This window comes from Anopheles bellator, chromosome X (assembly GCF_943735745.2).
Source record: "Anopheles bellator chromosome X, idAnoBellAS_SP24_06.2, whole genome shotgun sequence".
NCBI lineage: Eukaryota > Metazoa > Arthropoda > Insecta > Diptera > Culicidae > Anopheles > Anopheles bellator.
Window position 1 is genome coordinate 1,801,060 of NC_071287.1, and position 22,993 is coordinate 1,824,052.

Below are 22,993 nucleotides of genomic sequence, written 5' to 3' on the forward strand. Positions count from 1 at the left end.
AGGCTCGGGGCGTGGAAAGGATGGCGTACGAATGGGTGACCGTTTTGGCAGCAGAAATTCCCTATACAAAAAATAAAACCTAAAACAAAACTTAAACAAACAGAAACCGTCAAAAGCGGGGGTGTGACGGGTATCCCCCGCAACACAAGCAGCACAAGGGGAAACAATTCCACCGTTGCATCCGCCACTGGGCATCCACGTGGCAGCGTGATGTGGACTGGACGTGATTGGCGATGGATGGTACGGTGAGGAGAAGGTGAGCAGGCTGAACGGAGTTGACCACGCGAACGCAACCAGAAAAGAAGTACAGAGAGGGTCAAATGTAGCTTAACATTGAAGTGACAAGCAGACGGTGCAAAAACAAACCTTTCCGAGTGATGGAATACTATTGTTGTAACTGTAAAGATGTCAAAATAAAAAGGAAGTAAAACACAAACACATATGCGAGTGCTCTGAACGAGGCTTTGAAGATGTAAAAATGAAAGGGGCAATGTACTGTTCAACAGTAGCAATGGTACTGCAATTCGTGGGGTTCAGCAGGTACTCATTATGATCTTGGTTTGCAAAATATCACCTTCTAATGTGTTGAATACTAAGCATGTATTTCAAACACGGTTTCTAGCTGCAGGTTGTTTGATAAGGGCACGTATGCAAGTATGAAACCGGGATTTATAAAACACATGTTTATTGGATTAAAATGATAACTCTAATTTATTCAAAGTACGTGTATATCGCCATACATTTTTACTCTAGTTGATTGCTGACTAGTAGTCGGCTGCGCTCGTTAATGCGGGGCTAACACCCCGCATGTAAAAACCACACTGTTACTGAAAGCCACAGAAGATTAACATTGTCTCTGCTGCAAGGCAAGGCCGGTTTCGGTTTTCGTTCTGTCAGTTCATGTGTGACCGTTTTTCCGATCTTGTGGATCTTCTCTTCTCATCTTCTCAAGAGTCTATCAGTGCTCTGGTCTCGAAATTGTTTGGAGCTCTCCCACGCGCTTTATTTCTCTCGTCAAAGTCGCCATTTTTAAATCTTTTGAACTCCTCAAAGCACAGCCATTGTTCCAAGGTGTGAAGCTTCGACAAGCGTTCGATGCGGTTCTGCAGCAGTTCATTTGAAATGGTAGCAGAAATGGTGGTGCCACAATAAATGCAAAGAGTAGAAATGGTTTTGGTTTGTCTGATGTTCTGACATTAACTTTTATTTTCTTGTTTTCGGCACACGGAGTGGTCCGGTCCGTGTCCAGCACCCGCCCGTAACATGGTCCCGTAATGCCAGAGGTGGCGAAGGGCTACGTCAACCAGCGACTCCGTCGACTACGTTGCCATGAAAGGTGGGCACACGCCCAAGGCTCAGTAGAGCAAATCCTAGCTGTACATCGCTCTTTGGTTGGCATTCTTGTGCTACAATTTCCCTTTTGTTTTGCACAGTGCAGCCAAAGCAAGCTTTGCTTCCAAGAGTGACATGAAGTTCAAGTCAAGTTTTCAAGAGCACGCTATAGCCATTTGTCGATATGAACGTAACGCTGCTCAGTAGCGCCATCTAGCGGCCAAAACACCGTGTAACGGTTGCCAGACGCCAATTTCAAAAATCTCTGCCAGTGAGATGTTGAATGAACCACCGTCTATTTCTGTAACAAAGTCGTTTAGTTTTACTAAGTTTTTTATTATGTGTTAAGTGATGCGACCAAAAATAGGATCAAGACACCTTCGAGATGAAAAGGCAAGAACAATATACCGGTTGCCTCTTTTAATGGTCAATTTCAGCGTGCCAGGGACAGAAAAATTAAAAACGATGTAAAATTACCCAACATGATGTGACCATCAAAGGTAATGGGGCAGTAATCGAATCGGTTGGTGTTGGGCGGAATGTGGCAGTACGGGTTCAGGTATTGTTCTCATCCCTTGGCTCGACGTCTGCAGTCTATCAAGTCGAATCTTGCCCAACAGTCAAGAATTAAAAAAAAACCTACGAACACATTCTTCTGTTCGTCCTCTCGTTGCTTCTCAATCTTTCTTTCACTCTCTCAGTTCGCCAAACGTCGACGATTTTTGCGTTGTTCACAATAGAATGCTATTTGTTTGGGTTTTTGCGAAAGCATCTCCTAGCCGCGTATCACTGTTTTGTCTAATTACTTTCTCACTAAATTTTCCTGCCGCCGGCTGTGTCGTCTCCACGCCCATGCCTGCTGCACTTGTTCTAACGTCGTTCTTCTCTACTCTCAACACACAACATATTCGTTCAACAAACGAAGAAAATGCCTTTAACAAACAGTCCATATTCCTCGCTATCGGTGCCCGGGTGCCCCACTCTCCCGGTGGCGTTCCTTGGTATCGCGTAGTAGTTGTGCGCCTACCAGCGTGGTTGAATCTTTTTGAATTTCCATGACTGATAGGCATTATTGATGTCGCAAGGCATGAGCGCCAACTGCCTGCTCTGCGGTTGATAGCCCATACACTTTTTATGCGTCCGGTGCAGCAACGTTCCCGTGTGCTCGTCGTACTGCCACGGTCCGTCGACGGTGCCGAGCCTGCAGAACGCCAGCTTGATGTCGGCGTTGTACGCCTCAATGCACCGCTCGCCCACCCCAAGTTGCCCGGCAGCATTCAGTCGAATCAGTTGATTGTGGCCTTGGCCGTGACACGGTTGCAGCCCGATAATCGCTGGCGGCTGCCGACCAAGGGCATCGACACACTTCTCCATACCACTGTTTCGCAGCTCACCCCAGAACAGGTTTGCCGGCAGCATCGGGTACTTGTCCAGTACATCGTACGCCACATTGTCCATGTACCACTGAAAGCTTTTGCATTGCAGGCGCTCCTTAAGCGCCAACTGCTCGGTGATGTCGCCCATGTCCAGGTACTGTGCGAGAGGTTCACGCGTGTAGAAGTACTCCTTGTACGGCTCGTCGAACCACGTCTCGATAACCCGCTTGTAGTTGATCGTGATCAGCGGGCCCTTCTTCTTGCTCGCCAGCTTACCGAAGTTGTACGGCATGAATCCGCGGTACACGTGACCCACGCGCGAGCACGGCACCCATTCGATGCTCCCGCCACACTGCCAGATCTTGAAACTTAGCTCAAAGTTCTCTCCACCCCACACCAGCAACCCCGAGTCGTACGCACCCAGATCGAGGAAGAAGTTGCGGTTGATTGCGAACAGGCCACCGGCGTGCGTCGGGCTTCGGTACGGTTCGCTGTCGTGCTTACGTCGCTTCTGCTCTCTTCGTGGCACCTCGTTCTCCTTATACAGCATGCCCCATTCGAAGATGCCCCGATAGTGGTGTCCGTCCGCATACACCGGCCGATACTCGAACGTCTTGTGATCGATGCCATCGATGATCGGTACCGTCATGACGGTGCGATCGCGATGGATAGGCGCGAGCAGCGGTGGCAGCCAGTTGGTGTTGACCTCACAGTGCGCATCGAGGTAGACTATCACCTCACCACTAGCTTCCTGGGCACCCCGCGACCGGGTCCGAATCAACCCTTCCCGTTCAGTGTTGCGGATCAGCTTTATTAGGTTGCCGAATCGCTCAATGTAGCGTTCGAGCTTGTCGCGCAAATCCTCCTTGTCCGAATAGTCGTCCACGAGAATGATTTCGTGCAGAAGATGCTTCGGGGATCGGTTTAGCACCGAATGCACCGTGCGCATCAGCACACTGAAGCCCTCATTGTGGAACACGATAATGACGCTCGTCTTCGGCAGCCGGTACGGATAATCCCAGTGTTTGCACTCCTCGAGCCGCGTATCGCGAATGGTGCGATTAACCGATATCGCGTCCGACACGACGATGTTCATACCGTACTCCATTTCGGCATCGGTAGCCATATTTTGTTGCTCATCCGGCAGCACGAACGCACGGCCTCCCTCGCCCGGTCCCTCGTGTTCCGTAACTTCACGCGGTTCAAAGTTGCCCCGCCCCTCCACCAGCTGGGGCACCTCCTTCGGGTGATTTTGATCGGCGGTCGACTCGGCACCGTCCCCAACCAGCTCACCTGGGCCGCCACGGTTAGCGAATCGCGCATGGTAGGCCTCCTTCACCGTGTGGTGATTCACGCCGCTCCAGGTGGCTATCATGTACAGGATTATGACGAAGATCGCGCTGCCCAGCACAACCCGGAATATCCGGCCACCGCGGATGTTGGTTACGCGCATCGCCTCCGCCGTTCAAACGGGGCCACTGCCGTCTCTTGTTTCCACGCCCTGGAAAGCGTGCTGGTTACGTGTCTGTAATGTCCGCTGTGTGTACGCGTCACACTCGCCCAAAAGCATGCACGTTGCGGCGCGGGAGAGCAACAGGACAAAGCCAGTATTTGTTGGGGCTCGTAGGCGAAAATTTCTTCAAGCCGTTTCGCTAGAGCAGCAGCAGTAAGCGTGTGTAAATGTGATCGAAACGCAACAGTATAACGGTAGGGTTCTCCGCCACTCCAGTGATTTCCGCGGGTAGCTCTTTTAGGATTCAGCCACGTCGATAATCCGTACGGTAAATGTTTGCGCTTCCTTCGATCAACTATGTTAAAGCTTTTGCTACTGTCGTTCTGCAATCTCGCCGCATCTGGGCTTGCGGTATCGCCAAGATGTACCAGAGAACCGGAAAAATAAAACAAAACACTCCGACGGTGTTCGGTCCGCTGTCGTTCGTTCGTTAACGTTCTTGTACAACGGAATATGCAGCGCTCGGCTGTAACAAGTCTTGTTGTGTACGTAAAGTAAGTTGCGCGCTTGTGTACGTGCGGCGTTCCAAATTCGCTACGTAAACAAATGTCACACCGGCCGCACAGTCGAGCTGCACGTAAGCAAACTTGCTTGCAATTTTACTCGAAACGCTACACACAATAAAAAGCTTTCTATGAAAAAGGAAAGAAAGGAATCGATTTGTTTTGCCTATCCGCAATAACCTTGTAACACAATTAAGCATTTCAAAACGATTTGGGGGCATGCAGTAAAACTACCTTACCAACTATACGCTCATGCAGTGCGAGCGTGCTCCACATGAGCCGTCGTGTTGTCAAAAAAGGCCTATTCGTTGCCCCGGCAAAAGCCGCTATCGCACTTCCGAGCGATGGGCTGTCAAATGCCTATCGGCTAAGCTTCCTTTTCGAGCTGGACATCGCCACAGGTAGGTAGCGCGTTATTTCTCCCCCCCGGTTTTTTTTTGCTAAAATTCCATAAGAATTATGTACGCTAGCATTTTATGTTGCGCTGTTTCGTGTACTTTGTATTAAATAGAAGCGGCAACTGATTAAAACTTACCTTTAATCAATATTTCAAACAATTCAACATTCGAAGAAGGGCTGGCAGGTGGTAGTGCTTCAATTTCGTATGGCCCAAGTAGTTTGATGCGGCTTTGGCGACAATCTTCGAAAAATATCAGTCTTCGCAACTGCTGTATTAAAGTTGTTTCTCTAATCCGTGTTTCTCGCCAGGTTTTCGTCCATCGGCTGCCTCCGTGCTAACAAGGCTACAGGATGCAGTTGTTCCTGCGAGGATTGGGCACCCATGTGGTGGAAGTCAATTCAGCGAACAACATTAACGATGTTAAGGTAAGCAGTCGCATATTTTTATACGTTTAACTATTGTGACGGTACTCAGTGACTGCCAAGCCGACGAAACTGAGAAAAAGGGTTTCGGATACAGTAACTACCTATACGTCCTCAATCTGCAGTGGAAAGCAGAGTCAAAGCTTCCTTCAATGAGCATGATTCCCTAGAACCGCTGCTATAATAAATCTGACTGTTTGACTCGTGCCATCTGATTAAGCGTCGGTGTGCAAGAGGTTTTTAAAAGTCAGCACAGGAGATCTTCAAAAGATACACGAACGATACATTTGGAAAGTAGACATTTACAAGATGGAAACTATGATTATCACCAAATCAAACTTATAGCACTAGTAATAACCTATTCTCATTTTGGCTAGGAAGTCACATATCATGTAGCCTAAGCTGTTAGCTAACGTAAGGCGCACTTCATTTCCAATTGGCTAAGAATGTTTGCTAGGGTAATGCCTCGATAGAAGTAGGTAAAATTAAATTGGCAATATGTGATTGTGCATAGAATGGAGCCGCTTACTGCTTAGATTCCGCGAGTTACTGATTAACAGCGTACAAAATAGTACATTCTTCTATTACCCTCACCGTATCTTTGTAAGCACACACAGTTGGCCAGATTCTTCGCGATTTCAATAGCGTTGTTTGATCTCTAAGGTGTGTGCAAGAGTAACTAGCGAGCAGTATATCTACTCGTTTCAACAACTTCCACACAATTGTGTGAAAGTTTTTGTTGCAATCGAGCAAGCGAATACTGCCACAAACCAAACGATTTGTAAACCAAAATAGTTTCCGAGCGCAGAACAATCCTTAGATATCCGATTTTCCGGTCTTACGCGGACTTCGGAAGAAATGTTTTGCAAAAGCAAGGCGTTTGAATTTGAGACCTTTAGCCGTTGCCTTTCAATCATGTCTAGAGGGAGCGTAAATTCACGACACTAATCGTCTTGCAAACCTGGTGATAAACTTTATGTTTCTGAAAAAGATGTACGTCTATTTGTCGGCAGATTCCAGCGGAATTTCGCAGAAATGCCTCTGCGATAATCCTCCAAAAAACTTCCTGCCAATAGAAATTTACGGAATACAGAGAAGTGGTTGAAGTGAAATGCCCCTGCTAGGCACCAACCGTGGTTCAAATCGTTCCAACATTAATTTGGTACCAATTTATCGTCATATCGCTTTGGTAAACTGAGGAAAACGTCACATTAAATAAAAAACTTACACAAATGCTAAAAATTACTGTAATTCTATGTTCTTATTTTTTTGTTCTATGTATTCATACGCAAACAGCGTATGTTAGCTGAAGCCAACTCAATCGACGCAGCGATTCCAATCAACCTCTGGTGTGAGGGTCACTTGCTAGACGATGATAGTTCGGTACTGGAACTGAGTACGAACGAACTGGATGTGACCGTTGGTCTTCTCGGCGGTAAAGTGCACGGCTCGTTGGCCCGTGCCGGAAAGGTTAAAGGCCAAACACCTAAAGTGGAGAAGAAGGAAAAGAAAAAGAAGAGGACAGGACGTGCCAAGCGACGCATCCAATACAACCGTCGCTTCTCTTCAGTGGTTCAAGCCTACGGTAGACGGCGTGGACCGAACGCCAATTCGGCATAAGAACCTTTCTATTCCTCTCTAAAATTTTTTTTTTGTGTCAAGATTCACCGAATCCTGCATACTTCGTGCAAGATTCATCGAATCCTGCACACTTCCTTTCCTTTTTTTTTTTTTTGATTTTACATTCGCTTACATCAACACAATGGAATCATTGCCTTGACGATTTTGCGAAGTAAATCAACAATAAAACAGAGACCAATTGAACTAATGTGTTATATTTTGTCCGTACCACAGAGTAAAACTCCGAAAACTTCCGATGGGTATTCGAAAAGGACATCTTGAGAACTTAGAGGCATTAGAATGACAATTTGAAATACAATACAATACATCCACAACGTTCGTCATCACCGTCTGCACTCCGTCGTCAACATCTTTATCTCAGCCATGCGTCATTGCTAAGAGATGGTGTGGATGTAGATAAATACTTATTTTCGCCGTGCGTGGTTCAAATTCACCAATGACCGAGAGTACCAGAAATCTAAATTAAATGGAGCGTTAAACATGCAATTTACAATAAGGTTAAGCGTTGACAAACTTTGTAACGCATGCAATTGATTGCTGTGGCAGAAAACACAATTTTGCGATCAATAGCAGAAAAAGAATTGATCTTGTGAATTTGGAGGCATTAGCATTAGACAATACTGATCGGTGATTGATTGACTGACTGGTTGTTGATTGGTATTTGATATTGCCTTCTGCGAGAACGTTCTTCACCATCACTTTCACCGAAACATGAATATTGATAGCATTTAACCTGAAATGGAGAACGAAACAGCCAGCTTTGTGTGTAGCTAATCACGGTTTTATTAGACTGCGAATTATAGTGCACACGCTAAGTGATCACGATCAAGTAAAGATTCACATGAAACCCGAAGAAACTGAAAGAGTAAAGGTATACACAGGTCTTACAGTCGGCGACCACGGCGACCGCCCTTCCGACGGGTGGAATCAGACGGGATTGGAGTAACGTCTTCGATGCGTCCAATCTTCATCGAGGAACGAGCCAACGCTCGTAGAGCCGACTGTGCTCCAGGACCAGGGGTTTTCGTTCGATTACCACCTGTAGCGCGCAGCTTGATGTGAAGTGCGGTTATGCCGAGTGATTTACACTTTTCAGCTACATCCTAGTTTACGGAACGAGATGTTAGTAATCATACACAATTGTTTACACCAACGATAAACCATGCAGTTAACCGTATTATTCTTATTGCACGTACCTGAGCAGCCAACATAGCGGCGTAGGGTGAGGCTTCGTCACGATCGGCCTTCACCTTCATACCACCGGTCACTCGAGAAATCGTTTCCTTTCCCGACAGATCCGTTACGTGGACAAAAGTATCGTTAAAGCTGGCGTAGATGTGGGCCACGCCAAAAACGATCTCACCATCCCGCACCTGAGGCCCCAGGGAGACCTGCACTTCCTCCTTCACAACTTTGTTCTTTCGTGACGGAGCCATACTAAAGCAAACACAGTATAAAGAGAGAAAGAGAGAAACAAGTTCAACCTAAAGTCAAGCAACACAAACCACAATACCGGCCAACCGGTCATATTGAACCCGATTGCAGTTTGAAGAACATGGCTACCACTGAATCAATCGTAGTGCTCCTGGCAGGACATTCTTCACCTAGCAATATTGGTGACCGACCAGTAAAATTAATAATGGTATCTTACCTCGCAGCAATGCGTTCTATCGCAGCCACACGGAAGTTTGGAAAAGGCCTGCTGTTGTTTGACGTTCGAGCGACATCACATCTGTCAATTTCATACCAGTTCCGAGTGTTCCCATTTCGAATAGCCCTTCGCCGACACCGTGCTCGGTGCTCGAACGGTTAGGTATGTTAGCAACGGTATAAACGATCAGGAATATTGCATGCAGTTTCGGCATCGCATGCAACCCCGAATTGCACTGGCATGCCATGGTATGGCGGGTCGTACAAAGTCGCCTCCACTTCAGACTTATGAGGTGAAATCCGTGCCCAATTGTAGACTGATTGGTTCTTTCAGATTATTGACGCAAGACAAAAGTGGTTCCTACAGAGATTTGGCCCTGGAATCGAAGCACCACGCCGGAGACGGTCCGGGTTGAAACTGCCTTAATAAAGGGCGTCTGCAGTAAATAATAGTACCTCCTCTACTGCAGCGATTTTGTTGTATACTAATCTATTCATTGGCGGAAGCTGAATAAAGTTAGTTAGTCGTGGCGGCGCTACCACGCCACGATTTACGGCCGATGCTCTGGTAATTAAAACCACAAAAGTTACAACAGCCCTTACCATTGCCTACATAAGTGAATGGCGATGGTTTTAAAAATCAACTCTATACAAAAATTAAGATAAGGCAAATGACAGCACATGCACGAGACTCTGAAGCCGAAGTATGGCAGAAGAAATTGTACATATTCAATGCAATCGCTATGAATACCCTTTTTCTGCAATATATTTCCTGCGATCTAGCTGCATTCAAATTATTATCGCGAAAGTTTAAACCAAAAGTTGCCGTATCGGATGAATATGTAGCGAGAATACAATTGTTTGTATGGTGATAGTTCGATGTGTACGCAACTGTCAATCAGCGGTCATGTATACAGGAACGAATCTGACAATCCGTCACTAGATGCACTTCCATCCGCATAGTCCGGAGCGCGCTCGTCGTCGGGCGGGACGTTTGTTTTAGTTCTGTTCATTGTTGTGTTTGTTTTACCGTTTCTTCTCTTCACGCCGAAACCCGCGGTGCTACGTTGGGAACGTTTGGTCTATCGCGTGGATACTTTTTAGCGGGAGATAACAGCAGACAGTACAAATTCTTCGTGACTGCGGAAACACTATATCTCCCATATGCAAACTCTCCCGCAAATTCTGCAGACAATCAATAAACATCTGAAGAGTTTACATGTATATGTGTTTGAGTACAGTCGCTGCTCAGTTAATTGACTTATTGCACAGTAAACACTGCAGCGACGGAACACAAACAAAGGTAAACCAATCTCATAAAGGTAAACTTTTGCATCGTTTTCGTTGGACCCGTTAGACCCGTTCGTGATAATCTCGTGATACTTCGTGATACGGCGGCAGTACAATCAGGTTTGGGAGCAGAATCTGCAGCTGCAAGCCTTATTTTGGCTGCGCTAGGGTAGTTAAGCTCCGGCTGCTCCAGAAATCCCCGTTCGTAAGCGTGGAACCAAGGATTGCGTTTACAGAGTCAGATCAACAGAGGCAAATCAGAGTGTACCATTTGTGGATCTTCTCAAAGGCGAATCAATTCTGTGTCACTAATGATCGGCGTACAGTTTTCTGATCGCCGAGCTATCACTGAGATAGATAAGATCGCAGGTGCCAAGAAGAGAAGAGTATGTGAGCACATAATAACGTGTATAACGTGTTCAAATAGACCCACAATCTGTTTTATTACCGCCTATCGCCTCAGCACTTTATCGAGCCAACTAAGTATACGTTGTCGTCTACCAACGGTGTATTTGTAGGCAAATATCAGTCATCGTTTGGTCTGTAGTTAATTTGTGCCGGGTAAGCTAACGAATGCTGCCATAGAACGGCAGTGCGCGATGGTGAAGACGAATGCCTGATTTTCAAATTTCAAATCAATGTTTACGTTTTCCATCAAGGCATCTATTTAAGCGCGTAAAGCATTGCTATGCATTTCCTAATTTGCATTGAGTTGGTTACAATGATCAGAAATCGCATGGCGTTTGCAAACCCGTTTGCCAGACTTATTTCAACCAAGTACGATCACGATCTGTCTTTCTTTTTCTCACCCACAGTATCCAGCAATATTCTTCTACTCGCTCGCATTTCGTTACATACCGGTTACTCTACCACTTTTCTGCCTCGGAAGCCCCCTTGGACCTGTTTCATGCGACGTACATGCAACTGGCAAACCTATAAGAGGCGAACCTCAAACGCAAGTAAGCAAGAATGTTTTACCGTCCCTTTTAGCAGCAGCTCTTTAATTCAAATACATTTGCTCTGTTTGCGAAGGGCTGTTAACAAACGTAAAGACTGCATCGCAGCGGCATCAAACATGTTTGGATTTTAGAACTTCTTTGCCTTGATGTTTTGCTGCATCAGGATTTTTTATAGATGTTTGGAGCTCTGCTCACCTAGAAGCTTTTAAACTGATGTTACTGGTTAACCGTTGTGATTCGGGTAACAGTGTTTCGATGATTGTAAAGAAGGAAAACACAAAACATACACCTCTTCAGGCGATGGCTACAACGTTATATTGTTACGTAGTAATGAGGCAAATGCTTGACGGTAAGATTTATAACCCTGACCGAGATTAACAACCCTGACAGAGTACCGAGGGGCTGCCGCTGGCTCTCCCCTTTTTCAGCCTCTTTTGCATGCAAAGCAATTGAATTAAATCGAACAATTAAATATATTGCACGACCGGTTAGATGAAGGTCTGGGAGAGAATGGTGACAGAGTACGTATGTTAATAGCGAGCAGTTAAACTGGTATAGGTTTGGTGCCGGTAGAATGATCAACTCATTGATAATTCTTAGTACACAAAAATGCCGAAAGCAATTAAAAGGCACAGTCTGAGGGGTACTGCGAAGAGCTTAGGTAATCACAACAGAGCTATAATCGAAAGATTGTTGCTATCGACAGCTATTAGCGAAATATTGAGGTTATCGAAAGACTGTTGCTTGAGTGATTGTGTATTTTTTACTTCTAAAGAAGACCATAATAATATAATTATCATTGCCATAATGTTGTCGCTATTTCGCCGATATCTATGGCATAACACTCGCTGCAGCCATACAAAAAGTTATTAAAATGATAATTTGTCTACTTCGCTGTAGCGAAGTGGAAAGTGTCCTATAATAGATGTTTTGATAATTGTTAAAGCACTTTTTTCATATTCTTTCAGATTTGTTGACCAACTTTTACAAAATTAATTCGGCACGATTGGATATCTCGTCCCGTATTTTGTTCTGTGGTAATCGTGGTGCTCGCGTAATACACATATCGATTGGATTAACGTCCGGTCGTGCCGTATCACCGAGAAAATGAAGTTTGCCGAGCACTTGTCCGCCCACATAACTCCAGAATGGCGCAAGCAGTATATCAACTACGAGGTAACTTTTTTTTGTTACTTTTACAAGCCAACTTCATGTGTATAACAAATCAGAAGATCAATTCAGAAGAGATGATTATTAAAACTTTCCGTTGTTTATTGGATTGCCATAAAAGAATGCAACATAACATACACTCTTCAACTATACGCAAGGTTTACTCATCTACACTACTGTACTTCCGCTGTTTGCTATTTCGTAGGAGATGAAAGGTCTGCTATACACGGCCAACGAGGCGGCACCCGCCGCCGATAGTGTGGAGGAGGACGTCCGCATGCGGCACTTTGCCAACTTTGACGAATCGTTCTATAACTACAGCGACGCTGAGCTGAAGAAAATTAACACTTTTTATTCGGAAAAACTAGCAGAAGCCACACGAAAGTATGCAGCTCTCACCACGCAGCTGCGCACCACACTTGAGTTGCACCAGAAGAGCAAGGCGAAAAATGGCCACAGCCATAAGCCCATTCACTTGCCGAACCGAAAAGCACAAGAGTTAAAGCTGGCGTTTAGCGAATTCTACCTCAGCCTGATATTGCTGCAAAACTATCAAAACCTTAACCACACCGGCTTTCGGAAGATCATGAAAAAACATGACAAGATCCTCGCTTCGGACAGTGGAGCCCGTTATTTGAAGGAAAATGTCGAGACAAACCTCTTCTTTCTTAACAAAGACATTGACAAGATGATCGTGGACGTCGAAACGACGGTGACGTTGCAGCTAGAGGGAGGTGATCGTCAGCGGGCGATGAAGCGGCTACGAGTGCCGCCGCTTGGCGAGCAACAGAGCCCGTGGATCACCTTCAAGGTTGGTCTATTCTGTGGATGCTTCGTCATTCTGTTTGTCGTTGTCATGCTTTCAGCCATCTTCCATTATAACGACACCGGCGACAATCTGAAAATTGCCTTCCGGCTATACCGAGGTCCTTTACTGCTCATTGAGTTTATTTTTCTGATCGGTGTCAACATTTACGGCTGGCGTTCGTCAGGTGTCAACCATGTGCTGATCTTCGAGCTTGATCCTCGAAACCATCTCTCGGAGCAGCACTTGATGGAGCTGGCAGCCATCCTAGGTGTGGTGTGGACGCTCAGCTTGCTAAGCTTTCTTTACAGCGACAGTCTTAGCGTGCCACCGTTTGTGAACCCTCTCTTCTTGACCGTCATCATGATAGTATTTCTGATCAATCCGTTGCGCATTTTCCGATATGAGGCTCGGTTTTGGTTACTGAAAACAATCGGTCGAATGGTGGCAGCTCCGCTGGTTCACGTAGGTTTTGCCGACTTCTGGCTCGCCGATCAACTTAATAGTCTCGTGACGGCGCTGCTCGACTTTCAGTTTCTGGTCTGTTTCTACGCCACCAACGACAACTGGATCGAGGTGAACAACAGTGAGTGTTGTAATATTGAAACCTATCTATAAACTAACCAAAGACTAACTACTGGTGTTTAACTTTCATTCCATTTGTCAGATACCGATCAATGCATGGAGCACAGCTATATTATCAGACCGCTAGTCAATTGTCTTCCGGCGTGGTTTCGGTTTGCTCAGTGCTTACGCCGCTATCGCGACTCGCGTGAAGCCTTTCCACACCTTGCCAACGCCGGTAAATATGCCACCACGTTTTGTGTCGTCATATTTGCTACGCTCCGTAACGCGAATTCCTGTAAGTGATGATACAGTGTTGCTATGAAAATCAGTATCTTTAATCTGATTTCTTTCACTAAATTGGTCTTTCATTGACGATGTTCCAGATAGGTACGAAGATTCGTTCGACAATGTGTTTCTTTGGCTGTGGCTTATGAGCTCGGTCGTGTCCTCTTGCTACGCTTACACTTGGGATATTAAAATGGACTGGGGTCTGTTTGATCGCAATGCCGGCGAAAACACTTTTCTGCGCGAGGAAATCGTTTACTCAATGCCGGTATGTTTATTTATTGTTATTATAAACCCAAACCCAATGTCTGTCTCGCAAGGTCTAACACGATCATTTTTCATTTAATTCATTGTTGCAGTTCTTTTATTATTTCGCAATCATTGAGGATCTTGTGCTGCGCTTCGCATGGATCTTAGCATACGGGCTATCCGAGAGCGGGCTTGTCAGTGGGGATCTAATGACCTCAATCCTAGCACCGCTTGAGGTGTTTAGACGGTTCGTGTGGAACTTTTTTCGACTGGAGAACGAGCATTTGAACAACTGTGGCAAGTTCCGAGCGGTGCGCGATATCTCGATCGCTCCGATCGACTCAAATGATCAGGCTATCATCTTAAAGATGATGGACGAGGAAGACGGTGTCATCAATCGGTGAGTAGGATATCGCACTCGATGACCATCCATACCCACAGTTGAAAGTTATCCACAGACTTTCATGTTTTGCTTCGCTTGCAGGTATACAAAGCATAACCGACCAAAACCAAAAAGAGTGAAAGATGAGCGGCGTACGAAAGGAACCGAGGAAGGTGTAGAAGTTGATACTCTTGGCATTATCATCATCTAATCATCAACACAGTTGGTAAGGCCTCCAGGATAGGAGCAGTGTTTCGCACCTCTGGTTGGTTTCGTTGAATCACTACTCGGTGAAACTGAAAAGCTACAATGAAAGTGAGATGAAAAAAGCTCTGATGCATATAACAGTAGTGGAATACAAAGACATTTTATTGAGGGCGTTCAACAGGATTGAAACTATCACATATCAGCTTATCTTCCATATCTTATTCAACATGTGTATATTGTACTTATAGTTATAATTGTACTTATTTTTATAACTTTTGGTAACCTGACTCTGGCTCGTTATATATGAAATAATACATACCTTTTATAATGTTGCATTGTGTCCGCACTATGCGTAGAAATATGTGCCTTAGGAAATGGCCTGGTTAAACATCAAACCTACCTCCATTTGACGCCAACATTCCTTAAGTGCTTTATGTGCTACAAGGTTATTGATAGAACGATGGATGAAACAAACGCATCTTGGCCATACATTAGTTTTATACAATAAAACATAAGCGATTTTACCCGTATTGACATGGTTTAGTCATTGACGAAATAAGGTGCAGTATAAAAATTCCACTTAGCTTAACAATTTACAAACAAAATGAAAAACTGCCTCATTTTTGTTGTCAGCGGGCTAGAATTTTGCGCTAATGTTACTGATAAAAGAAATCTTGCGGTGTTTAAAATCGAGAAATATTCAATTAATGAACAATGTATAAAAACCGATTATTTGGACAGACTTTCTTTTTCGGCTATGGAATTTTCGTTTCGATATCTTCAGATTTGAAGAAGTTGCAATGAATGGAAGCTAAAATGAGAAAATTAATTTTGGATGCTCACATCGAAAATCCGATTAATCCGAAAATGGTCAGGATTGTTTTTTCTAAATTCCTCTGAGTTCATTTCTCAAATGCTACTTCAAAATAGAGTGTATTGATTTGCTCTCGATTGTAAAGGCCAAAGACTTTATGCTTTGCAGCCCTAAGATGGACCAATTTCAACTTTCTCAACATAGATGCTCACCATCGATTTTGAAAGATTATATATTTTATGCTGCTGTAATATGAGAAATCAAATCCAAAGTCAAATTTTTATTAAAAGTATATAGAATGTAAGAGTGAAGTAAATCCGAAAAGATTATGATATTGTGTTTTAAAGGATGCAGATGTACTTAGCATGGACCGCTGTAACTTGATCCCATCAACTCCAGCCTAAATAATTTAATTTGTTAAATCCTACGGGAATTCATTTTGTTTGTGATTTACAGCAAAGCAGAAATATTTACTTTTATACTGCTTTTGCAGGCAGAATCAGAATATGTTTTCAGCGTTCAAATGGTTAAGTTTATATATTTTTACCATTTTTTGACAAATTTGTTTTTTTTCTTTTCCTTGTTTCCTCCACCCGGTTGTTTCTGATATATGTTATCGCATTTTGAGACAGCAAGTTACCGACTGACTGATGTGAACTGTAACTGTAACTGAGCGAAAATATTCGATAGCTTAGAAATAGCTTTTGCACATGTGATTCGGAACGTGCATCTTGTGTATTTACAGTGCAAATAGTTTGGACTCAATGGTTTAGAATAAAACAAAAACAAAGATATCTACCTGTAGTCTCGAGTAGTCTCTCTATATTAATTAAAGATATCTCATGAAAAACTTAATATAACATTTCAATTCTAGGATCTGTATCTCAATTCAGTCATGCTCAAACACCTTTACCTTTGTTATGAAAATAGACTAGGGTGTGTTTGATTGGAGAACCGGGTGAAACGTCTTCCCGCGTGATGACATCGTTCACTGGATGCTGGATTATGAAATAATGCCGCAGGAAGACGCTATCTAATGAAATATAAAGAAATTTTATTAGGGGGGTCAACAGGCTTGTAACTAACGCGTAATGCATAATTTGTATATTATTACATAGCGCGCAGATATATTTGCCTTTGGGAAATAGGCTGGTTAAACATCAAACCTACCTCCATTTGACGCCAACATTCCTTGAGGGTCTCATGTGCTACAAGGAAAGAACGATGGATGAAACAACCACTCAAAGCCATATATTAGTTTTATTCACTAAAAATTTCACGAATTTACATGTTTTTGTCATTGGCGAAACAAGGTGCAATACAAAGATTCCACTTGGCTTTACGCTTTACGAACAAAATGAAACAAAAATATCTTGACATTTTCGCCAAAGTTATTGATAAAATAAATCCTGCAGCATTTCAAATCAAAGGTAATTGAATTATCGAATAATGTATTTAGAGCAGATTATTTTTACAGTTCTTCTCCTTCGATCGTGAAATTTTCGTTTCGATACGTTCAGGTTTTGAAAAGTTGCGATGGATGGAAGCAGGAATGAGAAAATTTATATTCGAAAATCACGCCGGAGTTCCGAAATGGTCTTATTTTTAAATAGCAAAAATGATGCATTTGGGTGAAACAACCGGTATTTTTTTTATCTTTTTTTATTTTACATTAATGCTTCGCGCACTGGAGAATAGCTGCCTACCCTCTAATCCGATAACCTTGGTTTTCCATCCTACCCCTTAGGGAACTATTGTTTCCAGCTCGGAAGGGACACTAAGGCTGCAGACGCCCTCGTTTACTGAGAAAAAAAACACTTCGGTGGCCGTCTTTCATGGTATGCATAGGTATACGACGATCCCTCTTGGCTAGGCGTAGGTTTAGAAAAGAGTGCCCAAGCACTTGGCTCTTTCCCGCCAATTGGTGGATTCACGATCCAGTGATCGCTGTTAGTCGACTGCCCTAGGCAAAGTGAACTACATTCCATTCCTTATCCGCATGTTTTTTCGGGCGTTGTCGAACCTCGGGACACACGAAGAGTACATGTTCCGGCGATTCCTCGATGCAGAGATGATTTTAACTCTTAGCAAACAGAGAGGAACCCCAAAACCCTCGCTAACCGAGATACCGCTCGGACTTTATGTGAGCAGACATGCGAAGGTGCCTGCCAGTGAGCGACTGGCGTCGGCAGCGAATAGTGTCGGTTTGGCGGAGAACAAAAGTACATACACGTATGAGAATATACACATATAGATATAAGAATGTTACTCAATCGAATAGAACGATTTACAGTGCGACACATTTTTAGCGACACATTGGCGACACAATTCGTTCAAGCATCCGCAGGAAGTTGGTCGTGTTTGTGATCCGTGCCGCCGGCTCCGGATCTGGATTGTTTGCGTTCCGAAGTGCTGCGCAGTCCGTGCCACATCGCCACGGGTTTGCGAAGCGCCGTAAGCATCTGATGCCAGTGCCGCAAGGCCTTGCCGGTCGTCCCGCTCCCGATGATGACGTGCCCGAGCGACACGAGCTTCACGCTCGGCTTTCTCCGGTATCCCGCCCGGTCGACGCAGTCTCCGGGGAACGCCGACGATTCCGCTCGGGCCACCATCTGCACCACCGACAGCCGTATCTGGACCGCGTTCAAGAGGTATGGCGGCACGCTGAAGATGATGGCTTCATTGTAGATCGGAAACTGTTCGGCCCGCTTGGCTGACGTTTTCTTCTTCGACACCTTCTGGTCGTTCTGCAGGAGATACACCTATTCGCGCCGGAGCCGCAACATAGGGCAGAAGATGGGGCATCAACCGATCAACCGCAACCATGTGGGGGTGTACCTTACCTTGACGAAAATGTTTCCCCCGCACTCGGGATCGGGACCGGCGATGTCGGTCGCAGCCGATGGACCATCCAGTGCTGCCGGCTCGTTACAGTGGACGATTCCCCGTCGCCCATTGTCGACGATGCGCGACTTTAGGGCGATATTGCGTGCCTTCACCACCACCACGGTCAGCCGTTCCGCCGTCGGGAGGTAGCTGAGCGAAAACATCAGCTCGCCTAGATGCGAGCCCTTCTGGTAGCTGCAGTCGCGCAACTGAAGCCACGTTGTCGTGGGCCACTGCTGGCTGGTGTCGTTGATCTGCGCTTCCGCCTCACCTACAGCGGTGCGTTGTGTGCAAGGGTCAAAATAAAGGCAGAGTGATAAGTGACTGACCCGATCCAACCACGACGACACGAGCACCACCTACCTACTAGTGTCGGCGACTGGGCATCGTTTTGGTACACCTGAAAGCAAAGTGTTTGCCGCCGTCCGGTGCCACCGTTGGCCGGGATCCGGAAGCGGAAAGTTTCGCCGTAGCTCGGCCGACTGGAGCCTGCACAAATCTGTGTGCAGCGAATGATAAAGGGGGAAAACGAAACGCATCAAAGACCGGCCGATCGACCAACGACTGCTCGTGGTGGTCTTACCTTGGTCTGTACCGCATTCGCTTTGTCGGTTGACATGAAAACTCTAACGAACGTTTCCATCTCGCCCGCGTCGGACGGCCCGGCCGGTCGGACCAGATCCTTCGCCTCCTGCACCGTGACGGCCAGCTCCGTACCGCCGGATGTGCCGGATCTGCCGAGAAGGGAAAGTCAGAAAGGAAGCACGGGGAATCGTTTCGTGTCACGGTATCCGTACCTGTCAGGCTGCAGTGCCACGCACAGGTAGCCCCGGTGTAGGCTACTCGGCGTAAGGTCCGCGAACACGACCGACGACTGCGACGCAACCGATTCGCAGGACGACGACGGGAGGACCGTGGTCGTGGTGCGGAATCGTTCGCACGCGACACCGCCGACATCCCCTGCCGGCTCGCTGCCTGGCTCTCCCGGTCGGACTGGTGGCACTCCGTCGCAGCGCCCTAGCAGTGAGTACTGCTCGAGAAACGATTCGGAAACCGTCTTGTGTAGCGTCTCGCTGGCCGCCCGCTGGCCGTGGGAGGGCTCCACCCGACCGCTGCTCCCGCTAGTGCCGACACCCGGCACATACCGACTCAAGTCCCGGTACGACGAGTGCTTCATCATGGAGGCGGCCGGTGGTGACGGTGGTGGCTCGAGCTCCGACAGCATCGCGAGTGTCTTCGCTAGGGCCCGCTCGCTGAACTCCGTCTCCGAGAACGACCGGTTGCGCAGGATGTGCTTGATGCTGCGTGACACCGACGGTACCCGCAGACTGTCGACGGCGTCGGTGCGCGGTGAATCACGGTACCTGGCCAAACCGGGCGGGACGGGTTCACCGGCAGCCGGGCCCGGTGGTGGTCGCTCGTTCGCCAAGCTCACGGATGGTCGCGAACGATCCGCGTTGCTTGCCGGCTCACCGCCACCAGGCACCGCTGGAGGAGCAGCTTGGGGCGGTGGTGGTGTTGGCGGAGCGGGGGTGCCCACCGACGGTGGTGGCTCCGGATGCGGTTCCGACACCGTGCGGTTAAACTGCTGGTAGATGTTCAGCAGCAGCTGATTGCTCTCGATGAGGCGCGACATCCGGCGCAGATTCTCCATCGTGCTGAGCCGTTTCTCCGCCCGCCGAAGTGGGTCGTCCTCGGGTGTAGACGTCAGCATGGCCGCTGGCGCCGCTAACGTTGGCAGTTTGGTGGTGGTGGTGGCGGTGCTGGTAAGTGGTGCCGGCAGCGAAGGGTTGGACCGATTGTACAGCGACTGTACCGTCGCCGGTTCGAAGCTGAAAACGCAAGCTTGTTGTTGTTGCTGCTGCTGATGGCGATATTGGTTCGTTTGATTGCCGATTGATTGCTTGAGCAGTGTGGGTGTGGACGAGGCGTCAACGAACGGATTGTTGGCAGAGTGGAGCGGCGCACGGAGTACGGGGTGAGCCGCGGTGCGCTGTGGGCTAGCAGGTGTGGCCGCGCTAGGCGCGAACAGCTGCGCCGGGGGCGCAATCGTGACCGCCCGCAGGACGCTGCCTGGTACCGGTTTAGTAGGCGTCCGGGTGGTTGCGTTCGGGCCGAGCCCTTCACCGCACTCTTCCGTGAAGGGCGCACCACCGAGGAACGGGTTCGTGCAGGGCGCGTGCACGGGAGGAGAGGGCACCACCGGGCCGTGCGTGGTCCGTTTTTCACGAGGCGAGCCGAGCAGGGGTAGCGGAAACGAAAGCGGCGCCGAGTGTTGCTTCCGCGGTACCGGTCGCGGAATGGGCGAGATGATGATCGAGCGCGCGCTAGAGTCCGGTTCGGACGTTTGGCGGTGGATTGGCTTGTCACGGCTCATCTTAGCCTCCCGGGGCGAGGGGGCCGGACGCAGCGGTTGCGGCGGAATGTCCGGGTCGTCGGTCGAGCGGTGCCACGGCGGTACGGCCGTGGCGCTCGGCACCGGACCGTACTGGGGCCGGTAGTCGCGGTCGACCGAATCGAAGCGCCGGAAGCTGCCGGTCGAACCGAGCAGTATCTCCGAGCCGGAGCGCATCTGCAAAGTGGAGGAGCGGAGGAGCGGAAGAGTGTCCGTGATCAGTAGGGAAGCGGTAGAGGGGCAAACTAGCCGCTTACCAGGTAGCCATTCGCGTTGTACAGCCGCATCTTCGACAAGTTGCTCTTGTCCTCGCGGTTCGACAGAAACCAGGCGATGTCGTACGGTTGTATCAGCCGGCATAGCAGCAGCGCCACGATCAGCAGTGTACCGGCCAGCGCCAGCCAGGAGATCAGCACCGTCGTGTCCATTGTGCGCCGTGCGAATCGCCTGTCACCAGGCGCGCGTAGTGTACGGTTCCTCCGGAATGCTGTCACGCCGAGCGGGTTGCAGCTCCATCGGGCGTATGTCCTTGCATGTGTGTGTGGGTGTGTGTGTACGGCGCCGAGGCCTGGTCGAGGTGCCGGTACTTGCCCCTTAGTGCTGCATCGAACCCGGCGGAGGCGTAAACATTCCACCGGAAGTCAAGATAGAACGAGAGATAAGCAGCAACAGCCACAGGCACGGGTTAAAGGCGATTGCCCGTCGAACGCGGTGTGTTGGTGTGTGCGTGTATTTGTAACACTGTGGCCAAAACGGAACCGGAACTTTGATTGTGAACCTTTTCTTGCCATTCCGATCTGAACACATGTTTTTATTTATCCAGTGTCATCACATCGCTCCGGCGTCAAATCGTACGTCAAAACGCTAATTAGTGGGCGATACGGGCCATTTTGTAAACAGTTGAATGTGATTTCTTCGATTTTCATATTGCTAGACAGTGTTCAACAACGCAGATCGATTACATTTTGTGTGCCGAATGCAATTTCTGGTTGCCAAAAAAAGGTTGAATATGTTGCAAAAGGCATGCTTCATAATAGGCGAAATAGAGAGGAATAGAGAGAGAGAGAGAGAGAGAGAGCGAGACTGGTACCGGAACACACCCGGAGTACAGGTGGTGCAATCGACAAACAGCACACCGTTAAAAATAAACGTCAAAAATAGCACACATTAAACGGGGCAGTAGCACCGCCATTGGCACCCCCGCACGTGGCCGTACCGCCAAGGGCAACACAGCAACAACAACAATCTTACAGGTGGTTGAAGCTGGTCCGAGGCCATGCTTCTGCATGGCGGTTGTGGTTGGGGGTTTTCCTGCGCACGAATGCATGGGATTGTCCCCGAGGCTGCGGTCACCACCGCCGTCGCCCCAGGATGGAGCAATGGAGCGGCCTTATTGACGCGTGAAACCGGAGCTTGGTTGACGTGCCGTGAGCGGGTGCCCGAGAGGCCCGAAAACAGAGGAAGCCACTTCCGTTTGCCAAACACACACCTACACGCGCACAGACACCAACACACGGTTAGTAGTCGGGATCCAATGCGTAGCCTGAACGTTCACGTCCACTCTTATCTTACAGGTTCGTCACCAGCGCCCGCTTACCTCCCACCGCACCGGGCACTGCTGCATGGTACCACCCGAGCAGCTTAGCAACGCGGAAGCGGAAGCGGCCACGAAAAATCGATCCACGATCCGCGTGGCACGCCTCGCGGATTCTGCTTTTCCGCCACCGGATCACCCCGTTGGGATGCCGGCCCCGTTGTGTGTACCTCACCCTCTCTATGCGGACGCTACTGACGCGCCTCGGTACCTGACCACCTCCAGCTCGCCGCAGGTCGGACGGTGTACAGACCCGCGGCAACAGAAACACTAACACGGTTTTTTTTAGGTGCGGATGGCCACTGGTCGCTGCGTCCGACTTGGGTTACTCCGGTCACCACCGGTCCACACCAGAGCGTGGGGGCGTGGGGGCTAGAGTGCACAGCAGTGCGCAACAATTTTGTGTAATGCTGCCCGTAGCTGCCCGTACCGCGGCGAACTCGCTCCAGTTCCGCGCCTCGAAGGGCCTCCGAAGCCACGGAGGCCACGGTCATGCGCATTGCGGCACTAGGTCATCCGAGCCCCCTCTGGGAGGGGGGGGGGGGGGGGGGGG

At 47.9% G+C, this 22,993-nt stretch overlaps 5 protein-coding genes across 6 annotated transcripts; 2 read left to right on the plus strand and 3 right to left on the minus strand.

The window, feature by feature from the left end:
- Nucleotides 1-1,189: 1,189 nt before the first annotated feature.
- LOC131213270 (N-acetylgalactosaminyltransferase 7) lies at nt 1,190-4,161 on the minus strand. The gene has a single exon (XM_058207281.1). The coding sequence runs from the start codon at nt 4,159-4,161 to the stop codon at nt 2,356-2,358; it is 1,806 nt and encodes a 601-aa protein (XP_058063264.1). The 3' UTR covers nt 1,190-2,355.
- Nucleotides 4,162-5,102: 941 nt separating this feature from the next.
- LOC131213157 (ubiquitin-like FUBI-ribosomal protein eS30 fusion protein) lies at nt 5,103-7,370 on the plus strand. Its single transcript, XM_058207133.1, has 3 exons — nt 5,103-5,125; nt 5,433-5,549; nt 6,843-7,370. Exons 2-3 carry the CDS (start codon nt 5,475-5,477, stop codon nt 7,164-7,166), a joined length of 399 nt encoding a protein of 132 aa, XP_058063116.1. The 5' UTR covers nt 5,103-5,125; nt 5,433-5,474; the 3' UTR covers nt 7,167-7,370.
- A 582-nt stretch (nt 7,371-7,952) lies between these two features.
- Nucleotides 7,953-8,912, minus strand: LOC131213266 (small ribosomal subunit protein uS11A). The gene is made up of 3 exons (XM_058207276.1): nt 8,839-8,912; nt 8,384-8,624; nt 7,953-8,290 (listed from the first exon to the last, which is right to left on the minus strand). The coding sequence occupies exons 2-3, from the start codon at nt 8,621-8,623 to the stop codon at nt 8,072-8,074; spliced, it is 459 nt and encodes a 152-aa protein (XP_058063259.1). The 5' UTR covers nt 8,624; nt 8,839-8,912; the 3' UTR covers nt 7,953-8,071.
- Nucleotides 8,913-9,829: 917 nt separating this feature from the next.
- Nucleotides 9,830-16,350, plus strand: LOC131214053 (solute carrier family 53 member 1). Of its 2 annotated transcripts, none has more exons than XM_058208398.1 (8): nt 9,830-10,140; nt 10,943-11,086; nt 12,055-12,262; nt 12,462-13,647; nt 13,729-13,923; nt 14,012-14,181; nt 14,273-14,562; nt 14,647-16,350. In XM_058208398.1, the coding sequence occupies exons 3-8, from the start codon at nt 12,194-12,196 to the stop codon at nt 14,753-14,755; spliced, it is 2,019 nt and encodes a 672-aa protein (XP_058064381.1). In that variant the 5' UTR covers nt 9,830-10,140; nt 10,943-11,086; nt 12,055-12,193; the 3' UTR covers nt 14,756-16,350. The 2 variants fall into 2 exon arrangements, with proteins under 2 accessions (XP_058064381.1, XP_058064382.1); XM_058208399.1 differs by lacking the exon at nt 9,830-10,140 and adding an exon at nt 10,645-10,688.
- A 1,015-nt stretch (nt 16,351-17,365) lies between these two features.
- On the minus strand, nt 17,366-22,651 carry LOC131213256 (uncharacterized). The gene is made up of 8 exons (XM_058207265.1): nt 22,444-22,651; nt 21,104-21,446; nt 20,252-21,023; nt 19,249-20,149; nt 19,035-19,185; nt 18,815-18,950; nt 18,409-18,722; nt 17,366-18,327 (listed from the first exon to the last, which is right to left on the minus strand). The coding sequence occupies exons 2-8, from the start codon at nt 21,272-21,274 to the stop codon at nt 17,899-17,901; spliced, it is 2,874 nt and encodes a 957-aa protein (XP_058063248.1). The 5' UTR covers nt 21,275-21,446; nt 22,444-22,651; the 3' UTR covers nt 17,366-17,898.
- Between the last annotated feature and the right edge of the window lie 342 nt (nt 22,652-22,993).